At 31.5% G+C, this 23161-nt stretch overlaps 5 protein-coding genes across 9 annotated transcripts; 2 read left to right on the top strand and 3 right to left on the bottom strand.

Moving 5' to 3' along the window:
* Positions 1-538: 538 nt before the first annotated feature.
* LOC148936596 (uncharacterized) lies at positions 539-6666 on the bottom strand. 4 transcript variants are annotated; one of them, XM_089077291.1, is made up of 3 exons: positions 6528-6666; positions 2897-3019; positions 539-2584 (listed from the first exon to the last, which is right to left on the bottom strand). In XM_089077291.1, the coding sequence occupies exons 2-3, from the start codon at positions 2906-2908 to the stop codon at positions 1373-1375; spliced, it is 1224 nt and encodes a 407-aa protein (XP_088933417.1). In that variant the 5' UTR covers positions 2909-3019; positions 6528-6666; the 3' UTR covers positions 539-1372. The 4 variants fall into 4 exon arrangements, with proteins under 4 accessions (XP_088933417.1, XP_088933416.1, XP_088933414.1 ...); XM_089077290.1 differs by lacking the exon at positions 6528-6666 and adding an exon at positions 4210-4322; XM_089077288.1 differs by lacking the exon at positions 6528-6666 and adding an exon at positions 3092-4182.
* Positions 4485-13595, top strand: DNApol-epsilon255 (DNA polymerase epsilon catalytic subunit 1). Of its 2 annotated transcripts, XM_011645538.3 has the most exons (18): positions 4485-4626; positions 4698-4818; positions 4893-5111; positions 5238-5461; positions 5766-6006; positions 6133-6449; positions 6534-6780; positions 6862-7414; positions 7523-7964; positions 8069-8306; positions 8371-10956; positions 11117-11280; positions 11346-11634; positions 11770-11856; positions 12058-12323; positions 12458-12590; positions 12676-12887; positions 12955-13595. In XM_011645538.3, exons 1-18 carry the CDS (start codon positions 4544-4546, stop codon positions 13256-13258), a joined length of 6726 nt encoding a protein of 2241 aa, XP_011643840.3. In that variant the 5' UTR covers positions 4485-4543; the 3' UTR covers positions 13259-13595. The 2 variants fall into 2 exon arrangements, with proteins under 2 accessions (XP_011643840.3, XP_088933387.1); XM_089077261.1 differs by lacking the exons at positions 4485-4626; positions 4698-4818; positions 5238-5461 and having other exon boundaries at positions 4972-5111.
* On the bottom strand, positions 13377-14818 carry LOC105431407 (ATP synthase, coupling factor 6). The gene is made up of 4 exons (XM_089077300.1): positions 14686-14818; positions 14152-14297; positions 13605-13735; positions 13377-13491 (listed from the first exon to the last, which is right to left on the bottom strand). The coding sequence occupies exons 1-4, from the start codon at positions 14794-14796 to the stop codon at positions 13460-13462; spliced, it is 420 nt and encodes a 139-aa protein (XP_088933426.1). The 5' UTR covers positions 14797-14818; the 3' UTR covers positions 13377-13459.
* Positions 14819-15478: 660 nt separating this feature from the next.
* eIF3d1 (eukaryotic translation initiation factor 3 subunit d1) lies at positions 15479-18140 on the top strand. Its single transcript, XM_011645537.3, has 3 exons — positions 15479-15774; positions 15863-15908; positions 16564-18140. Exons 1-3 carry the CDS (start codon positions 15598-15600, stop codon positions 18027-18029), a joined length of 1689 nt encoding a protein of 562 aa, XP_011643839.1. The 5' UTR covers positions 15479-15597; the 3' UTR covers positions 18030-18140.
* Positions 18141-18368: 228 nt separating this feature from the next.
* LOC105431384 (uncharacterized) lies at positions 18369-23124 on the bottom strand. Its single transcript, XM_089077292.1, has 5 exons — positions 22967-23124; positions 20224-20329; positions 19815-19932; positions 19517-19600; positions 18369-19430 (listed from the first exon to the last, which is right to left on the bottom strand). Exons 2-5 carry the CDS (start codon positions 20278-20280, stop codon positions 18544-18546), a joined length of 1146 nt encoding a protein of 381 aa, XP_088933418.1. The 5' UTR covers positions 20281-20329; positions 22967-23124; the 3' UTR covers positions 18369-18543.
* Between the last annotated feature and the right edge of the window lie 37 nt (positions 23125-23161).

The following is a 23161-nucleotide window of genomic DNA, read 5'->3' as shown; positions in this document are numbered from 1 at the left end:
AAAATTGAGAATAATTCGAAAAATTATAAATCATGAAATTTAACACGCAAATTATAAAAAAGGAGACACGATTATTGTAAAAAATTATTTTTTGTGAGATTATTTTAATGAGAGCAAAAATCATAGAAGAAAAATAGATATTTGATATTAATATAAATTTACTTTTCCTATAAAAGTAATTGTATCAATAAAATGAAAAATTATGTACACGTAAAATTTTGAAATAATTTTCTAACATGACAAAGCTGCAAAATGCTTGATATTTTTTTCTGAACTTTTTCTGAAAACAGAATTTTTTTAATAAATATATTTTTTATATACTTTTATATACTTTTTATAACATTTTTTTAATAATTACATCATTAATAGAAATGTACGTATTAAATATAACACAGTTCTAATTTTTTACGAAGATGGTATAACGGTCTTTTCAATCAAAACATTTAATTTTTTTATAAAAGTGGTTCGCTGGATATACTTTGCTTACAATTATATTACAAGCTTAATTATTAGTTGAAAAGACGGAAAAAATGAAATCTTTGTTATTTCTCTCATAATATTTTTTATTTTTTATAATAAAATTGCCATATAAAAAATCGTATAAAAAAAGCTGAATAAAAAACAATTTCGTAACTAGATTGAGTTTTAATATAAAAGTTATATCATTGATATAAGTTAGCACAAGTTTACATGCTATGTATAACAAAATAAATTAATAAATAATAATAAATAATAATAATAATAAATTAATAAATAATAAAATATCATTATTAATATTATTATATAATACGATTTATAATATCATTTCTCACATATATATGTATATATATATATATATATATATATATATATATATATATATAAGAATGACTAAGAAAAGAATAAAAGTTAAATACATAATTACATTATATTAATTTTAAAAATTCTTCAAAATAAACAAAGAAAAGTCTAGTTAATATGTGTCATAAGAAATAATTATATACATAGTTATCCACTTTCTTGTTTTCTTTAGATGACTTGTAGGACAAACTACAATTACATTATATTTGAAATAATATTAAAAATACTTAATTCTAACTCGATGTATATAAATCGATCTTTTATATTACATTTAGTTTCAGATAAGCATTTGTATCTGTAAAGTTTTACATATTAAAAGTTATTATTAATTTTACATATTAAAATTAAAAGTTATTTAATATTTATATTATAAAAATCGGAGCTATAATTGTATATACAATGCGAAATTAATAATCGTTTGTAACATGATTATTAATTAGTTATAAAAAAGAACAATAACTTTTGTCTTATAATAGCATATTTTACTTATTTAAAGTCAAAATCGATAAATTTCTTCATATTAACTAAAGTGTTAATTCTGTGTTAAATAAATCAAAGTAGAAGACAATATAGGTTCAACAACATGGCTTCTAGATGTTTCATTTACTTTGATTAGTTCCATTATCTTATTTGAATCTTCATGAGATAAATATTTAAATTGTACACTATTTGCAATTTTTTGGAAATGAATCTTAATGAAACTTATTATATGCGATATTAAGAAGTCTGCATCATATGATAGCGCCTTTCGTGCCAATTCAATAACATTTTTAATTGTAATATTATCTACCAAGTATACTTCACATATTTTTTTAACATCACGTACATCATATTTATGAGCTATTTCTAATAATCGCTCATGATAATCGAAATAACCACTAATATCTGTTGGTAATGAGCCTGTTATGAAAAAATGTAATATATCCTTTAAATATTCTATTTCGTCATCTAGTATCAATTCATCTAAATCTACATCTTTTTCTGTATCACAAAAGTTCATAAAAAAACTACTATTAGACGCACGTAATAGATATATAGGTACAGTATAATATTCTTCTTGTATTTTAAATGTAATTGATTTTATATTATTGAATGTAAAATCATTGCAGAGAATTGAATTTTTATGTATTATTTGTTCATTTGGGAATATTGGACATGATGTAACTACATTGGCATGTACAGTATCATTTTGAATTTTACAATAATTTTCAAACACGAATTGCATTGTAATTGTATTTTCTGTATGTAAATATTTACGAAACGTGTCTTCTTCAATTTCATATAATTTCAAGAAATGTTTAGTCGAGCATATACTCATTTCCGTTAATTTTGTCATACGGTTTGTTTTCGAATAAAATATGTGAAGTTCACATGAACCTAGAAACTCTACTTTACTATTTAAATACAAATGTATCAGATTTCCTTTTTCTGTATGTATGATGTACATTTCAATAATAAATTGACTTTTTTGTGGAAATGGTGGAGAAATTAGTCTATCTGCCATTTTAGTAATGCAAACAAAATTTTTAATTTCCCAAGTAAAATCAAATTTAGTTGATATGAGCTGTGTCAGGCAATAACTTTTACCAAAAGAAGGAACATCTAATACAGGTGTTGTCTGTTTCCTTGATGAAGGAGTAAGGATGCTTGATGAAGGAGAAGGCCTTTCTTCTTCTTCTTTTTCTTCTTCTTCTTCTTCTTCTTCTTCTTTTTCTTCTTCTTTTTCTTTCTTGTTTAGTAACATCTGAAAATTATAAACTTATTTACTAATGCTACAACATAATTACTATATCTTCCTTTAAAAAAGTAAATTCTTAATATAATATTTTAATAAAAAAAAAAATAAATTAAATAAATGATTAATAGAATTATATATCCCATAATATATTCTATTTTATTGATATAAACTTTAAGTTGAATATTAAAATTTTGTATAGTCAGAGTTCTCTTTAATATTAAAAAAAGTACTTTCTTATTTATATACAGTTTATTATATAAAATTCAATTATTTCAGTTAAAATGAGAAAAAAAGAAACAAAGAAAATGTTTAATTTACCTGTTCGTCCATTATTTTTGTCGTGTGTCCTCTGTTAGTATATTTCAAATGATTCAGCTGATGTCTTCTTATTCACTTTACAGGATTTTTTAGTAATTAAACACTGGCAAGACGATCAATTAACTGTAATGATATTTAAAAATTATCATCGTTTTCTTTTGTATTCTTAACAAATTATATATTTTAAAATCTTACATTAACTGAATAATTATCAAGACTTTGCTGTTGCTCGAATAAAGTGACTGTTACAAATGTGACTCACTTGTTGTTTTCATCGCTTTTATTTAGACTACTGACACCGAAACGCGAACAGTAAACCTTTAACGGTAAGCAAATTAATCAATCATAGCCGAGAATTTTGAAATAATAATTTTGTTTTTGATAATTTCACATAAACTTCTATATTAATACAGTATCATCAATATGGGCACTCCATGTGGATACTTTTGATTTGTGCTTTCGTCTATCACGTGACTATTCCACCCCACGTTAATACTCTAAAACCAGGAATGCATATAAAAATAATAAGTGCCCTATCATAAATATAGATCTGTATTTTGAATCTTTTTTTATCGCTAAAAACATCTCTAAAAGTAGTTCATAAGCCTTCCGATTAGCTAAAAGTCACTTTTAGTCCACATGTATAATATATCTATATTTTTTATTCTTACAAATTTTTATAGTAGGTATTTCGTTCGCTCATTCGTTTCTGTTGCGTTAAATTTCATTAGATCCAAACAAAAACATGACCTGCGCGAGGAACCACGCAATTCCACTTTTTTTTCGAAGTACTTTTACCGATTATATTAAGCACAATATGCACGCATTTATTTAATAATAATAATAATTCATTTTATGTATATTGTAACCAAATATGCACATATGCGTTCTAATCGATTATTCTGCTATTCTTCGACTACGATTTATCCATTTCTTATGGCTTAACCTATTGTAAACCATGATTTATGGAATTCAGCCACTGTGATCAAATCAATCGACACAGAATGCTCATAAAGTGAACCTATAGCTCTATTCCTTTTACTTTTATTTTCAATGTAGATTGTTTGAATTCTGTCTCGATTTAATTTATCTTTTATTTTGTCCTAATTCATAGAATCATATAAAAATAGAAAGTGAAAATAGAAAGAATTTAATCGAAATCAAAATTAATCTGACAGAAATGATAGAAATGAAAATTAACTGATAGTTTTTGCATCATCCATCTTTTCTCTTTTTCTCTTCACATTGGAAAGAAAAAGAAGAAAATGAAAAATTTTCTTCAGTTTCAGAAAAGAAACAGGCCTATTGCTTACCGTAGTGGGTGTATAAAATATAAAGCTTTAATTTCTTCTCTTTTAAATTTGACGGCTTTTATCCCACTCTAAGGACAATCCAATCAGAAAACGACTTCTCGCCAATGATGGCGCTGCGAATATAGAAGTGATGGAAAAAGGCGGGCTTTGATCAGCTGTGACGGTATGCATCAGACAAACTCTGAGAAACGTGTGCGATGATGACAATTTATACATGTGAACTTATTTGCTATCTTGGAGATTTTTTTTGCGTTGTTACTTCTTGATTATTAATATTTATCTTCTACATACATCGAGGAAATATCATTCTTAATTCATTCACTGTGTATCTGAAATGGAAAGTTTGCAAAACACGGGGGCTGTTCGTTTTCCTAAAAGATTCAACAAAAATACGAATCAAGAGGCCAGTGTTCCAGGGTAATTTGGAAATTTTGTTACCTTTATTCATCTTCGTCATGTTCTGTTTTTCTAAATTTCAAACGTTTCAGGGAAAATGCATTGGGACGGTTGCTTGAAATCAAGGAAGACATCAGAATTGACAGTGTGTATGGATTCCATAGAGTCATTGATTCTAGAGAAAGAATAGGATTTCTACTTAATATGCATGCGGTAAGGAAGATTGAAGAAGAAACCGTATAATCTTTCATATAATTGGCATATAAGGTTTTGATGTTTCTGCCTAGACGGAGATTGTGGAGGATGATAAGCATCTGCTAAGTGGCGTGGATTATTACTTCATAGAGGAAGATGCTACCCGATTTAAAGTGTCACTACCATTTTCTCCATATTTTTACATCTTATGTCGTAAAGATACATTTGAAGAGGTGTCAACATTTTTATCTAAGAAGTACATGGGAATCTTGACGAAAATTGAAACAGTTTACAAGGAAGATCTTGACTTGGTAAATTAATGTTGAATTAATTAGTTACTTGTATTAAAATATTTTAAAAATTGAATACCGGATTGTTTATCTATTTTTTTAAGAAAATTTGATTTTTTATTTCTTTTTGTTTTGAAATTATTTCAGCCTAATCACTTGATTGGTTTAAGACAAAAATATTTGAAACTTTCCTTTGCAAATACTGTTGATTTAACAAAAGTTAAACGTGACATTATGCGCATTGTTAAAGTTAACAAAGAGCGAGAAAAAAGTAACACTTATTACACTGATATGCTAGCAACTACGTTGCAACCAAACGAACAGGATAGCAGACAAACTTTAGATCACATGGATAATATTCTTGATATTAGGTAACTATATATATTTTTTTTTAAATATAAATTTCTAGATTCGGTAAAAAAATCACAAAAAGAATTAAGAAGACTAATAAGTTAAGCTAAATGATAGTATCTATTTTGTGCTTATATAACAATATTAATGCCTAACTTGATTCATTATTTTATTTTTAATATTTTTCTTTTTTAATTTCTTTTATATAAAGATACACACACAAAAGTATTTAATTTATTTCTTTTTGAATTTCTGGATTAATAAAAAAATTGTTTTTTGATTTGCAATGACATGTTACATGTTTAATTAAATATGATTGTACAGGGAATATGATGTACCCCATCATGTCCGAGTATCTATAGATGCTAATATTTTTTGTGGAACTTGGTATTCTGTAAAAAGTAGAGGAAATGAACCACCTGTAATTACACGAAAGGAAGACATGATTGAACCACCTGAACCTATTGTTTTAGCATACGATATTGAAACTACAAAGTTGCCATTGAAATTTCCAGATGCCAATATCGATCAAATTATGATGATATCATATATGATAGATGGACAGGTATAATACATCCTGTTTTATAAAATAAATAATATGTAATGTTTATATATCTTTTTTTATATAATTAAATAAATATATTTATTTTTGTTTTTAAAGAGTATTTATGTTTTATATACATTCTCTTAGGGATATTTAATAACAAATAGAGAGTTCATTTCTGCAGACATACAAGATTTCGAATATACGCCAAAACCGGAATTTGAAGGTCCTTTCATAATATTTAATGAGCCTAACGAGAAAGCGACTATAGCAAAATTTTTCGATCATATTAATGAAATAAGGCCGCATATATTTGTAACATACAACGGTGATTTCTTTGATTGGCCATTCGTTGAAACTCGAGCGGCTATACATAATATGGATATGAAAGAGAGAATTGGTTTTTATAAAAATCGCGAAGGTGTTTATGTCAGTAGAGCTGCCATGCATATGGACTGTTTGTGGTAAATATTCTATAAAATATTTCATATCTCGTATTTCATTAAATATCACTATTTTATTTAAATGATAAAACTTCTTACATGAAGTTGGGTGAGACGTGATTCCTATCTCCCAGTGGGTTCTCAAAATCTAAAAGCTGTTGCCAAAGCCAAATTGAGATATGATCCAGTGGAACTTGATCCGGAAGATATGTGCAGATTAGCATTGGAAGAACCTGAAACGCTTGCAAACTACTCCGTCTCTGATGCTGTGGCAACATTTTATCTTTACCAAAAGTATATTCATCCCTTCATATTTGCATTATGTACTATTATTCCTATGGAACCTGACGAAGTAAGAAAAGTACATTATGTTATTTTAGTTGATATACATATATTTTTCTTAAATTATAATTTACATTTATTTTACTTTTAGGTACTCAGAAAAGGATCCGGCACATTATGCGAATCGCTTCTTATGGTAGAAGCTTTCAAAGCTAATATTATATTTCCAAACAAACAAGAAACCGAATTAAACAAATTGACAAAAGATGGTCATTTATTGGACCAAGAAACTTATGTAGGTGGACACGTGGAAGCTTTGGAATCTGGTGTTTTTAGAGCTGACATCCCGTGTCGCTTTAAAATTGTACCGAGCGCCGTAGACCAATTAATCAGTGGTGTAGAAAATGCTTTAAAACACACGATACAAGAAGAAGAAAAAGTACCAATCGAGATGGTTACAAATTTTGATGAAGTAGTAAACGAAGTTAAAAGAAAATTGAAGGAACTTAAAGATCAACCTTTGAGATTAGAAAATCCTGTAATTTATCACTTAGACGTAGGTGCTATGTATCCCAATATAATTTTGACTAACAGATTGCAACCTTCCGCTATAGTAAATGAAATGGACTGCGCGGTATGTGATTATAATAAACCTGATGCTCTTTGCCAAAGGAAGATGAAATGGATGTGGAGAGGCGAATATTGTGAGTTTGTAAAATACTTATTTTGTATTTATAAGTTATCTATATTATTATTAAATTTGTTTTCCTCAATTTATGCTATAGTTATTACTCTTGATCAATAAATTTTAGTGGCTGCAAGTTTAGGCGAATATCAAAGAATAAAACAACAATTAGAAACTGAAAGATTTCCACCACAATTTCCTGGTGGTACAAAGAGAGCTTTCCACGAATTGACCACGAAAGAACAAGCTACACTTCAAAAGAACAGGCTTACAGAATATTGTAAAAAAGCTTATAAAAAAGTAAAAATTACCAGAACAGAAGAAAGAACACAAACGATCTGTCAGAAGGAAAATTCATTCTATGTAGATACTGTGAGAGCATTTCGAGATAGAAGATACGAGTATAAAGCATTAACTAAAGTTGCGAAGCGGCAAGTAGCAGCAGCATTCGCGAAAGGAGATGCCGCTGATATAAAATCTGCCAAGAATAGAGAAGTTTTGTACGATTCTCTTCAGCTTGCTCACAAATGTATTCTAAATTCCTTTTATGGCTACGTTATGAGAAAAGGGTAAGCATTTAAATGGAATAAGTATTAAATGATTAAAATGTAACACTTTATTATATAGTTTTTATTAGTGCGAATTTATTATTTAAACTTTAATTGCATTACAGAGCACGATGGCACAGCATGGAAATGGGTGGCATTGTATGTTACACAGGGGCTCATATTATCATGAAAGCTAGAGAAATTATAGAACAAATCGGTCGTCCATTAGAACTGGATACCGATGGTATATGGTGTATATTACCTGCGTCTTTTCCAGACTCTATTATAGTTCACACTACTCATGAAAAAAAGTCGAAATTTACGGTCTCGTACCCGAATGCGGTTCTTAATTTCATGGTGAAGGTATGTACAAATGAATGAAATATACGTATTTTCTTTTAATTAATATAATTAATTTTTCACATAGGATCAATTTACTAATGAAGTATACCATGAGCTTGTGGACAAAGATAATTTAACATATGAAATCAGAAACGAAAATTCAATATTTTTCGAAGTTGACGGTCCATATCTGGCGATGGTATTGCCTGCTGCCAAAGAAGAAGGAAAGAAATTGAAAAAACGATATGCAGTTTTTAATTTCGACGGTTCGCTGGCCGAGCTAAAAGGATTTGAAGTAAAAAGAAGAGGTGAACTGCAATTGATAAAGATTTTTCAAGCTTCTGTTTTCGAATCTTTCTTAAAAGGTAACACATTAGAAGAATGTTACGCTTCGGTCGCGAAGGACGCAGATTATTGGTTGGATTTACTTTATAGTAAGTGTGCGAATATGCCTGATTCCGAATTGTTCGAGCTGATATCTGAGAACAAGTCTATGTCGCGTAAACTGGAAGAATATGGCGCTCAGAAATCCACGTCGATTTCTACGGCTAAAAGATTAGCCGAATTCTTGGGCGATGAGATGGTTAAAGATGCAGGTTTAGCTTGTAGATATATTATAGCGAATAAACCACAAAGCGCGCCTGTTACTGAACGCGCGATACCGTTGGCTATCTTTCAATCGGAACCAGCTGTGCGAAGACATTACTTGAAAAAGTGGTTGAAAGTTTCTACTTTATACAGCGATGACATAAGAGATATCTTGGATTGGAATTATTATATTGAACGACTCGGAAGCGCTATTCAAAAAATAATCACTATACCAGCGGCGATGCAAGGCTTACTTAATCCAGTTCCACGAGTGGAGCATCCACCCTGGTTACATAAAAAAATAGCGGAAAAGAGTACGACCCATCGTCAGAAAAAAATTACAGATATATTTACTGTAGTAGAAAAAAACATTTCTCATACAAGCAGCACTCAAGAATCTCGTGATATAGAAGATCTTGCAACACCATCCACTAGTTTTAAAAATTCAATTTCAGTTGTTAACAAAAGAAAAAGACAACATTCAGAGGAAGACGAAGCAATTAGGGCCAAAAGTTGGAAAGAGGCTCTAGGCTCACCTCCTCCCAGAGGAACAACAAAAGAAGAGAGGCTCAAATGGTTGGAATTTCACAAGAAAAAATGGGCTTTCCAAGCTAAACAGAGGCAACAGCATCGGCAGAAAAAGAGTAAAACGGATGAGAACGATGGAATAGCTTGGGGAGTAATACGAAATAAAAATACGTCTACTTTGACTGGTTTCTTAAGACGCACTCAAAGAAAATTATTAGAAAATCCATGGCAAATCATTCAGTTATCAGAAACAGGCGAACCTGGCATGTTTCGATTGTGGATACTGGTCGATACGCAGTTACATCAAGTACGTCTCGTGGTACCCCGCGTATTTTACGTCAACACTCGTAAAGCGAGACCCGATCCAGGACCTAACGAGCTCTGGAAGAAGAGTTTTAAATCTTTACCACGTTCTCGGCCGGTGTACAATTTGTATCGATATTCCCTACCGGAATCTTTGTTTCAAGAGCACAGCCGAGAGCTCCTAGAGGACTTGAGCAAACCAGAAATTGAAGGAATTTATGAGACACAAATGTCATTGGAATTCCGAGCTATATTGCAACTGGGATGTGTGTGTATAGTCGATCCGCGTGCCGCGCGTAAAATGGCAGATGGAGCCGATACTTTCATTCTGGATCAATTGGAATTCAAGAGCATCGCCTTTCAACCGTATCTCAAACAAACCGAGTCGATTAATTACATATTTCTCTATCATCATTGGAGTGCAAACCGTCAAAGAGCATTGTGGGGTTTGTTCTTAAGCACCAGCAAGAGAGCTCATGTATTTGTCTTGGATTCAGTTGCTTCCAATCAGCTGCCGAATATGAATACATTGTACACGCACGAACGTAAGGCGATACTGGAGCAGAATGGTGAAGACAAGATAAACAGATTGCCTAAAAACATGCAATTCGTAGCACAAGTCGAAACGAATTTTCAACAGGTATGCCGTACGTTGCAGGCAGCCTTGACGACGTATAAAAACGAAGGTCACGGCGCTACGATTATTATTAATCAAACCGCCCTGGACAGAACGGTGTTGATTACTGAAATGCCACTTCTCAATGAATTTCCTCTCGTTAGCACCCACGTGCGGGACGTTGAAAATCTATACGGCACATTGGAGTGGCAGAAGGTGGGCGCAAAAATGATGGTCAGGCATTATTTGAAGAGTCAACAAATCGTCGAATTAATCGCGGAACAATGTCGATTCTTCCACGCGCCTATTGGCAACATACCCGCGGATCCCACGCTCTTCGGTGCGGACTTATTCTATGCCAGACATCTGCACAGGAACAACTTTGTCCTATGGTGCTCGCCCACAGAGAAACCCGATTTAGGCGGCAGCGAGAACGACGATAACAGGCTACTGACGGACTTCGAGGAAAGCTCAAGCTGCGCTGCGAACAATCCGGGCACGTATTCCAGCGTTTGCATTCAATTGGACATGGAAAGTCTGGCGGTCAACGCTTTGTTGCAGTATCATCATATTCATGATATAGACGGAACCAGTACATTCGTGGCTTTCCACAATCAACAGCGTCCATCTGTTCAGGTTAGTCTTATATCTACTAAGATATGTTTCTGGAAATATATGCTTCTATCTCTCTAAACTAATTGACAATAAAATTTCTTGAGAATTTATTTACATCAATTTACTAACTTTTCGGAACAATAATTCCGATATTGTAACTATATAAGTTTGGATTCGACAGGACATGGCAATGGGTGGTGATTCCGCGACAATTCCCATCTACGACGAAATTACCTTGTGCAATCCGGCGTTCAAAACATTGCGAAGCATGGTGAATGCGTGGCTACTCGAAGTATCCGTTTATAAAAATGTATTTGCGGACTATCAATTGATCCACTTTTATCGGTATGTTTGTTATTATATGTTATTTTACTATATAAATATACATGCTTGTATTCATATGATTATAGATGGCTGAGATCTTCAAACGCTTTGCTTTACGATCCTGCTCTACGCCGTACTCTGCATACTTACATGAAAAAATTATACATACAATTAATAGCAGAGTTCAAAACGTTGGGTTGTATTATAGTCTTTGCAAATTTTAATAAGATTATCGTATGCACAAAGAAAAGATCTGTAAACGATGCTTTAGGCTACATGGAGTTTGTTGTTCAAACTATACGAAACAAGGAGTTATTTCATAGTATTGAAATTACATATGATCAATGTTGGGAATATTTAATATGGCTAGATTTGGTAAGCTAATTTATTTTCATGAAATAATATTAATAGTATTTTGTGTAACATTTACTTTAGTTTCTGTTTTCTATCATATTCGCAAGTTTTGTTAATTGTTCTTATAAATTCAATTATATCTGATTTATTGGACAGCACAACTATGCTGGTATCAAAGGGCAACTGTCTAAAAATAATGCAGAAGATGATGAGAATACTGAAAATGACGACGATGATGACACGGTAATATATATATATATATATATATGTTTACAGATATTTACAGATGTTTACAGATATTTACAAATATTTAATATTTTTATTTAAAGATATATTTACAATCGTATTTATTTCTCATGTAAAATATATATATATATATATATATATATATTTTTTTAATTATATTGACTGTTTTTGAATATTTACGAAATTATTTTTGTTTAGCCACAAATAATGATGAATTGGAGTTTGATGGAGTGTTTGCCCGAAGAAGCAGGATGTCAAGCAAGTTTCAATGCTGTAATAGCCGGATATATTAACGCAATATATCAGTGCATGGTTGAGAACGAAACCAATAATTCTTTGAGACCGAGAAGAAGATACAGCCAAAGTCAATCTTTTATAGCGCCTCTTGGTTTAGGTGCATTGGAAAACACAGCCGATTTTGCGAAAAAATTGATATCAGGAGAAATGTCTCAACGATTATTCAAGTATATATTTGTATATTTTACCTCTTGTTTAGAACTAATATGACACTTTTATATAAAAAGTTTAAAATTTAGAATTTATATACTTTATACAAACCAATAATTTTAATGGTTTCCAAACTTTTTATTACTTGCAGAATAGTCCAAAAGATACATCGGAATTTACCGGAGAAGATATTAACTCTTGAGAAATATCCTAATTTGAATATGGGTGGAAAAGAAAGTATACAAATTAATCCTGCGCTTGAATTAATCAAAGCAGTGTGCAAAGTAATTATCACACATTTCATAAATACTTCAACAAGGATGATTATCCGAGATATAAAGATTCTTGTCTGTCTTTAAACAATTTCAGGTTTTATCTCTGGATAAGGAAGTGGAAAATGAGATTTATCATTTAAAGGCAAATCTGTTACGACTGATCGGAGTCGGTAGCTATGGCGACAATGTTGAATGGAAAGAACCGTGTATCTCTCTCGTTCTACCAGAAGTTATATGTAAAGCATGCAATCATACGAGAGACATTGATCTTTGTAAAGATCAATATTACACAAATGAAAATAACAGGTACATTAAATATAAAATAATTTATACTACATATTAAATCGAATATATATGTTTTATGTTATTATAGACATATCTGGAAATGTCCTGTCTGTGATACTTCTTATGACAATACAGAAATAGAATTCTTATTGATTGATAAATTAAATCGCAAAAGTATGGGTTACGTATTACAAGATCTACAATGCCGCAAGTGTAAAGAAATCAAGCGGGAGAACATGAATATGTTGTGTTCGTGCTCAGGCGAATACGATAATTTAATCTCACGAGATGAGGTGTCGACATATGTAAATATTTGTAAATCTATAGCTACCAAATGTAAAATGAATATTTTAGCAGAAATAGTAGATAATACGAAACTTTTTACGGGCTAGTAATTGAATCAAAAATAGTCTCTCTTGTACATTCTACCTTGATTACTTTGGATTATTCAGGTTTATAAAAAGACTGGAATAAGTTATACCTATATATATATATATATATATATATATATTTTTAGAATGTATTACTTAATATTTAATAATTCAATAGTACATCAATGTTCTATGATACATATCGATATATATATTATATGTTCACTTTTTAACGCCCGTGTCCACAACTGGATCTAAAATAAAGTGCAACATATATTATTTCGACTATATGTATTTTGTATGTGTGCAAAAATTTGTAACTTCTAAATAAAATAATATTTGTGGAATACAAGTAAAACTTACGTACCATCAAATTTGAATTGAGGAAATTGTGTCATGTCTATTCCTTTACCACCACCATATTGTATGCTAAGTTTTTCTAATTCAGACTCCCATTCTTTCATAATTTCCGGACTGGGGTCGACTAATTTTCCACTTCTTTAAATTGAAGAATATTTTTTGGTGACATCAAACATAATTCTTTCAAGTCAATTGTTAAATATTGTTAATTAAATATATATATATTAATGTATATTATATATATATATATATATATATATATATTAATAAATATATTCTGCTAATTCTACTTTTATATTCCATAATTATATAAAATACTTTTTTTCTAATTTTGATTAACTTCTAACTTTGATTAACTTCTAAAGATTTATATAAGTAGAATATAAATTATTTTAATACTGTTTTTATTAAAATAACAATACAAATACAATAAACAAAAATAGATAAATAAAGATGTTCTTATATATAAATTAAAAATATATCATTAATAATAATAAATGACTTAGGTTTTTGCAAAGATAAGTATTTTATTAAAATTCCAGAAATTTACTTACACGCTTTTCGACTTGTATTCCCGGAGTTTGTCAAGGAAGAGCTGCTGTATAGGATCGGTAGCCTTCTGCAAAGCTGGAATATTGATACTGATATCACGTTTAATAGCTTTCTGCATATTAACGAGACGTGATCTCAGCATGATTGTCTGGAAAATATTAATAAAAAAATATATATTGTAAATTATATCGCGTGTAATTTTAGAAGAAATTCTATGTTCATATCAATAAGTTATTTTGCTTTCTTGCACAAGGATAAATTAAGTGAATAACTTCTCAATATAAATAAATATTCAATCATAAATTCATGGATTTTTTGTAATCTTGTATGAGATATCATCGGAATGAAAATTAATCGCCTTTTAAATGTCTCTTACGTAATAAATGCAATAACATTTGTCAGCTTGATGTGTTTAGAATAGGTTAAAACGAATTGAATACACATTCGATCATTCATAAATGAATCAATGACAATAACCTTTAAAAAAATATTACAAATTATGTATTATTATATATATTAATAAATAATTTATTTACTTTTATCTTTAGCACTTTCACCGTATACAATTCTAAAATTTCTTCACAACTATCGAAGGAACCAAAAGGAACCAAGAGAAAGAGATGACTAGTGACGTAAAGAAATTTCATACACGAACTAGATATTAACAAAGATGTGCGATTCCGAATAAAATTCGGAAAAGTAAATATGTATTATGAAAATAAATTTTTGTAAACATGTATATTATTAATAATCAAAATTATATTTATTTAGTAATTTTTCTTTTAATTACAATATCACTTTAACATGACTAGAATTATATTATTCTATATTATTAAATCTATAAACAACAAACAAGTTTAAAATTTTTAAGTTTTGAGTAAAATTTATTATATTTTATTGTATCTTTTGCTTCTCAACATATAACATTGTTTCAACATTGAATTTTATTGTAAAAATTTGTGAAGATAAAAAAGTGATTATGTTGGGTGTTTCTTTTTCCAGCAGCCTCGGAAACAAAAAATAGGATAATGTAACAAAATTTATATTTATTTATATCTCTTGGTCGAAAACACTCAATAATTAGAATTTTGATGACTTATGTCACTAAAGGTATCTTTTCATGCATCATTCATCGCTTTTTAGCGTCAAATATATCATGTGATCAAAAGTGACCATTCAAATTTCATTGTTCTGCGTCAACTTTGATCATATGATCCAAAATGAATGATGGTGCGTGAAAAGATACTTTCAATGGAAAGCATCCACAGCATCAAAAAATTTGTCATACGACAAATGAAATTACCTAAAGACAGCACTGTACTGCGACGGTCAAACAAGATGGCGCGCGCAGTATTTCCGCTAGCATCCGGCAGTGTTCGGAATCGGTGTGTCGACTGGCTTGTCATCGAGTTGAATCAGATACGTGACAAATCCGATTGAATATCGGCATGACAGAAGTAGACGTAGTGGTGCTGGACGATCCTGTCCAGAAGGAGGAGGTGGTGGCTCACTTCCACGCACCGGCGATCCAGCACAATCCGGATGGTTGGGGCCCATGTGAGTTGCCGGATCAGTTTAAGGACATTCCTTACCAGCCATTTTCGAAAGGCGACAGACTTGGCAAGGTAAGACATCGTGAGCACCATATTCTCCAGTTGTTCGTTGAGTAAAGATATTTCTGTCATTTCTCTATCCGTTTTATTGTTTTTGTAGATCTCTGACTGGACTACGCCAGCTTTCCAGGACAAAAAGTTTCCAAGTATGTATCTCGTTTTACTCACGTGCGTTTAACCTCAAAGATCAGGAAATTCAGCTAGAAGCCTCGTTAACAGTGTTGTGTTATAAGTTGCGTATATAAGTATTTTTTAGTAAATTTTTTATATAATTTTTTTTTTTAGTGAATTTTTTGCATAATTTGTTTTTTTTTTCCTTTCCTCTTCCTCGTATTAGAGAAAAAAAAGTATAAGAAGTTTAGTTAAAAAGAACAAGTGTTATGTTGTTTCAAATCGAAAATGATTTGTCTAAATAAAGTCTAAATTTGAAGCAAAGTTTGACAGATGTGTATGTCAAATATGCAAATATCAAATTCTCAATATGTAAAATTCTAATTATACATGTAACTATTTAATGTTTTATTTCGGTATATAAATAATTTTTTTATATGATCCACAAGATATATATGTAATTGAATACTGACATTTCTATATAATTATACTTTGGTCTTTTATCTATAATATTCAAAATGCACCAGTAGAAATTCGTTAGATTTTGGAATACTCAATCTTTAATATAAAACCTTATAACCATTATTGGAAGATTTTCAATACATTTCTCACATAGAAAATTGATATATTAATGCATCATGATTGTATACTTAAATAATATCTACTTTTTTACCTTTACTTTTTACCTAGACAAGTATACATCACAATTTGGTTCTGGCAGTCAATATGCTTATTATCATGATGAGGACGAAACTACTTTCCATTTGGTCGATACTACCCGTGTACAAAAGCCGCCGTATCAGCGTGGCCGATTCCGACACAATCAGCGCAATCTGCGTGGACGTGGCGGTCAACGTGGTGCACTAAGTCAGATGCAGCAGCTAGGAAAGCTCAAGTTACGAGAACGAGAGCGTAAAGGACAGGCGAAGCGTTGGGGTAGACAACAGGGTCTGCGCAATCACAAGAATCAGCCACCTATTAAGATTCGAGATGCTTCCGTGACGGTGCGACCTGATTGGATAACTATCGAAGAGATGGACTTTCCTCGATTGGCCAAACTCTCGTTGCCTAATGTGAAAGATGGCGAAGATATATTGTGTTGTGGCTCGCTCGAGTATTATGACAAAACATACGATCGCGTGAATGTCAAAAGTGAGAAGCCATTGCAAAGAATTGATCGTATCTTCCACACAGTCACTACTACCGATGATCCGATTATTCGAAAATTATCCAAGACCGAGGGCAATGTGTATGCTACTGATGCAATTTTGGCCACTATCATGTGCTGTACGCGCAGCAATTATTCATGGGATATCGTTATCGAGAAGATCGGTGATAAGCTGTTCTTTGATAAACGTGACAATACTGAATTCGATTTATTGACCGTGAACGAAACTAGCGTCGAACCGCCACAGGATGATGGCAACTCATTGAATTCACCGAGAAATCTAGCCCTCGAAGCTACTTTTATCAATCATAATTTCTCGCAGCAAGTACTCAAGTCAAACGAGCCGCGATACAAATTTGAAGAAGGCAATCCTTTTATTTCGGAGGAAGAGGAGAGCGACGTGGCCAGCGTAGCTTATCGTTATCGCAAGTGGGATCTTAACAACGGCATAGTCCTCGTAGCACGATGTGAGCACGATGCTGTGATGCAGGGTCCAAATAATGAAAATCAATTCCTGACGATCAAGGCATTGAATGAATGGGACTCGAAGCTGGCTAACGGAGTCGAGTGGCGTCAGAAGCTGGACACGCAACGTGGCGCGGTTTTGGCTAACGAATTGCGCAATAACGCCTGTAAACTTGCCAAATGGACAGTTCAGGCGCTACTAGCCGGTTCGGATCAGCTGAAATTCGGATATGTATCGCGCGCCATAGTGCGAGACTCCAGCAAGCATGTGATTCTCGGTACCCAGCAGTACAAGCCCAACGAGTTTGCGACGCAAATCAATCTGAATATGGACAACGCCTGGGGTATCTTGAGATGTATTATCGACATCTGTATGAAGCAAAAAGATGGCAAGTACTTGATAATGAAGGATCCGAACAAGCCTATGATTCGATTATACGATATTCCTGATAATACCTTCGAAAGTGAAGGCGAAGAAGATGAAGACGATGATGAACCAGTTAACGACGCGTTTCAAAGTTAAAAGCTACGATACGTTTATTATTATTGATCGATAACTGCTGACACTTTTGTTCAAATTTTGTGGAGATACAAGAGTACTATAGAAAAATAAATAAGAAAATTTGACACATGATACTTGATTTTATGGAATTTTATTCAAATGCTTTTTCATGAAATTAATTATTTAATTAATACAATTTTTTTAAGGCAAACTATTTAGGTTGTTTAATATACATGAGAATTTAATCGAGAAAAATGTGTCATAATTCGATAAAGGTATGTACTGTACTATTATCAGGTGTAACAATATATAAAAATCTGAATTTTTCTGAAGATTTAAATTCCATATATCACGAAACTATACTTTACCCAAATATTCTTTTTATTATTGAAATATATATTCAACATTTCATACATTTATTTTCATGTATTTATTTTACATAGACTACATACATATTTTTTAATATTAATATCATATATTTAATAATAATATCTTTATAATTAGCGCTTCCTAAAGGATTTTATGAAAAAAAAGTTTAAATTTTTATTTGGGGATCCAATTGCTTGATGACATATCTTAATTTGCGTATGGCAGCAGTCATCATCGTATCATCGATATCATAATAAAGAGCCATTCTCAATAATCTTTCTGTGAGAGCTAGACATCTAATTATGATCTTGTCGTCTTCATAAGGATCGTTCACTTGATGAAGTCTCTTCATTAAAGTCGTGGCGGAGATGCCGCTTTCAAGATTTACATCCACGAATACCATATTAGTGTGCATTAATTTCATATTTACACTGAATATCTTGGAATTCAATTGATTGATCGCTTGCGCGATCGTCAACGCTCGTCTGTGATCTTCCACCAATCGTGGCACTGTTTCTTCCAAGGCGACGAGCCCGGCCGCGGCGATCACACCGACTTGTCGCATACCTCCGCCCAGCACCTTGCGCCTTCTCCTCGCATTATCGATGAAACTCTTGCTTCCACAGAGCACAGATCCTATGGGAGCGCCCAATGATTTACTCAAGCAAAAAGTTACCGAATCAAATGGAGCAACTAGATCCTTCACTGAAATCTTTGATGCGACCGAAGCATTCCATAGTCTTGCCCCGTCCAAATGCATCTTAAGATCGTGCTTCTTCGCCTCTTTTGCCAATGTCTCAATCCATGACTGGGGTACAACCTTTCCGTTTATTGTATTCTCCACTATAACTAGCTTCGAAATCGGTTCGTGTAATCGGTCCAAGCGAATCGCGTCTACGAGACTTTTCAAATCGAACGTACCATCCTCGTTGTTGGGCAGAGTACAGAGACTCACTCCGGCTAGCTGCGCCGCGCCACCCTGTTCGTGAAGGAATACGTGCGACTCATTTCCACAGTAGATCTCGCTACCACGTACATCGCAATGATTCATAACTGAAAGACAAAAAAAAAAATAGCTAATATAAAATTGTACAAAATGTATTTAAATGATTTCCAAAGACGGGATAAGATGTCATTACCAGCGATCAAGTTTCCCATCGTACCGGAAGTAACAAACAGTGCGTCTTCTTTTCCAAGTAACGCCGCGGCCTTTCTTTGCAATTCTAGAGAATAATATGAACGAAGATATAAGGATGAATAACAGGATCGTTATTAAAATTTTAGTAAAAAGACGTAAATTTTTGTAAAAAAGGTTAATTGCACGGATCCTGAGAAAATAATTTTGAATAAATATTCATTTTATGATACGATGACACGATTTGTTAAGTATTTTATACATTTTTTTATTTAAGATCTGAAATCAAATATTTTTACTACCTTTTACCGTAGGATCTTCATCATAAACGTCATCCCCTACTTCTGCCTCAAACATAGCTTTCCTCATCGTCGCAGTTGGCTTCGTAAACGTGTCGCTTCGTAAATCGACGATAATAGCCTAGTAATCATACACTTGACTTATTTACAACGTTCTCCAAGAAACGATGGGGGATTTCAATAACTAAAGTTTTATTAAAATTCAACTCTTCAAAATTTCTCTTCATGAATATATCTTCTTCCGAAAGAAAGTCTCTGACAATTAATTACAAACACGAGTATTATTTTCAAAATTGCCTTATATATGATATACAATGAATAATAACAAATTTGTATCATTATTCGATTTGTTACGATCAGAGAGTATCAAATAGTCCGAACAAATGAACGAGACACTTTCTTTTCTACTTACATTTTTTTTCTTCGCGTAATCATAAATATCCTGGTTTACGCCACAGTAAGTCGACATTCTGCTGGTCTCAACTGACGTATACTGAATAAGCTTTACCGATTACACTCTGTGATAACAAACGTTTATATATATATATATACACATATGACTTCGTATCTTGCAATTAATGCGGATACCTGCTAAAGCATTATAATATATAAACAGAAACATGGCAAAAAAAAAACGCTAAACTAATGCTTTATTAATCTTTATGATATGTTAATATAGATAAAAAGGAAATTAACTCGATAAATAATTAGATTTCATAATAAACAGATTAATGGCAAATTTGTTCAGAAACTATAAATTGGTCAACTGTGTCAGCATTGAGACCATGTTTTGTTGACATAAGTTGATAGGAGATTTAGGGTTGGTTTATGGAGGCCTGTTAACTTATGGCCTGTAACCGTAAAAAAATGACGAATCGTAGTCGATTATTCTTCTATAATTTGATTATGATTGATTAATTTTTTACGGTTACGATATAAGTTAACAGATTATGGCCTCCATAAACAAACCCTTATGTTTATTTCCATTAATGTAAATTAACATTAATCCCATAATTTATTCTTTATCTTTTTCTAATTAGCATTAAAATAAGAAAAGTAAATTAAACCGAGATTAAAATTAATCTACAGTGATGGAAAGAGACATAACAGGCAAAAATTAAACATATGTATATTAACTCGCATCAAACTATATAATAGTTGCTAAAAAAAAAATTAAACAATATAATATTTCATGGATATGACAGGGAATTAATATTCAGAGTATAGATAAAAGTTCAAAGGGAAAAGACAGACATCGAGGATCAAAAGTTTTTATTCTAAATTTCGAGGACTTAAGCTAATTGTAAAAGACATATCCTAAAATCTTAAAATCTTATTATCTTAAATATATTGTATGTTTATTATGTTTAATTAAAAATAATTGAAAATACATAATTAATGTATGTAAAATTTTGATATTTGAAGTCTATGGAATTGCGGAATAGCAGGATAACATCTAAATTTACGTGTTAATAAATATGTATATACCTAAATGTTGATTAGTCAAGATAATTGCAGTAAGAATAGTCTACGATAAGTTATCTGTTTGCTATATACCATTAACCTTGACAGAAGCGTGTAAATATAAAAATATCAAATAACATGGAGTGTGAAATTAGATTGCATATAGTTACTAATTAAAAACCCAGCAAGCACAATGTTACATGTAACATATATGTTGTAATTTCCTACTCAACAATGTAACTGTTACGTAACATAACACATGCGTTATATATGTTACATGTAACATTGTGCTTGCTGAGAATTGTGCTTTTATAAATTAATATAATAAATTAATTTAATATTATATGATTAGTTCGCGCGCATTTTATGCCCATTTCATCTGTCTATTCTGATGTCTATTAATTTTAATCTTGATCTGTTCTTGAATTCATTGTTTATTTTTTCCTGATTTGTAGAATCAAATTGAGATTAAAGTTAATTTACATTGATAGATTTGGACGTTTAATCTTCTATTTCAAATTATCATCAAATTATCAATTTTCAAATGCATAAATATTTTATTAGATATTATTAATAGGCGAATTTGAGCGAGCAAGCGAAGCAATTAGCTTACTTGAATTTTACCCAATGTCTTTTATTTTTATTTAAACATTTTGAAATCGGATTTCTCTCTAAGTACTTACGTATCATTGATTGATATTTATTTTCGATAATTTGATATCTGTAAGTATTTTCATCGATAAGAATATAAAAAGAATATAAAAACATAAAGTTAAAAAATAAAAAATAATAAAAAATAATATGACACGTTTAAAATCTTAGATTAAAAGAGTGATCTTTATGATTGATATATCGAAATCGCCATTTTGTTTCTAATATATTAGGTTGGCAAGAAAGTATTTTCGGTTTTCATACATAGATAGTGTTACGATTGTTTTGAAGGACTTCTGTCAGTATTATGATTTTTTTCTTTGATATCGGTCACATTTAGATTACTTTAGAAGCAAGTTGTGCATAATTTTGTTTATAGCTTAGTTTAGGTTCCAATTTTAATATGGAGTGCAAAAACAAACATTTTCGGTATATTTTACTTTTTTATTTCCATAAAGGAAAGAAAGCTGCTGAGGCTCACAAAGAGATATGTGAAGTTTGGTGTTGATTGCATAATAGAGCGCACGTGTAAGAATTTGAAAAATTCCGTTCTGGAGATTTTTCATTCAAAGATGACCAACGTTCTGGTCGATCTACTGAAGTTGATGATGACCAAATCAAAGCCATAATTGAAGAGGATCGTCATGTAATGGTTCGAGAGATTGCAGAGAGGTTAAATGTATCGCACACAATTGAAAATCACTTAAAATGTCTTGGACTTGCTAAGAAGCTCGATATTTAGGTTCCATATAAATTGAAAGAGATTCATTTAACACAACGAATCAATATTTGCGATATGCATCTCAAGCGCAATGAACTCTTTTTTGAAATGAATTATCACTGGTGATGAAAAATGAGTCATCTACAGTAACATCATTCGAAAACGATTATGGTCCAAGTGTGATGAACCAACACAAATCACATCGAAAACTAAATTGCATCAAAAAAAGATCATGCTGTTAGTTTGGTGGAACTACAAAAGTGTTGTGAAGTATTTTGAGTTGCTTTCAAGGAACCAGACGATCAATTCAGATGTTTACTGTCAACAAATGAAACTGGATGAAGCAATAAAAAAAAAACGGCCAGAATTGGCAAATCGTAGAGGAATTGTGTTCCACCATGACAATGCAAGGCCTCATACATCTTTGGTAACTCGTGGGAAATTATTAGAGCTTGGTTGGGAAATGATGTCGCATCCCCCATATAGCCCTGACCTGGCGCCATCTGATTATCAT

The sequence above is a fragment of the Pogonomyrmex barbatus genome, unplaced genomic scaffold (genome assembly GCF_055798465.1).
Source record: "Pogonomyrmex barbatus isolate J1 unplaced genomic scaffold, ASM5579846v1 scaffold2, whole genome shotgun sequence".
NCBI lineage: Eukaryota > Metazoa > Arthropoda > Insecta > Hymenoptera > Formicidae > Pogonomyrmex > Pogonomyrmex barbatus.
The sequence above is the reverse complement of the archived record's forward strand: the minus strand, read 5'-3'. Positions and strand labels throughout refer to the sequence as shown.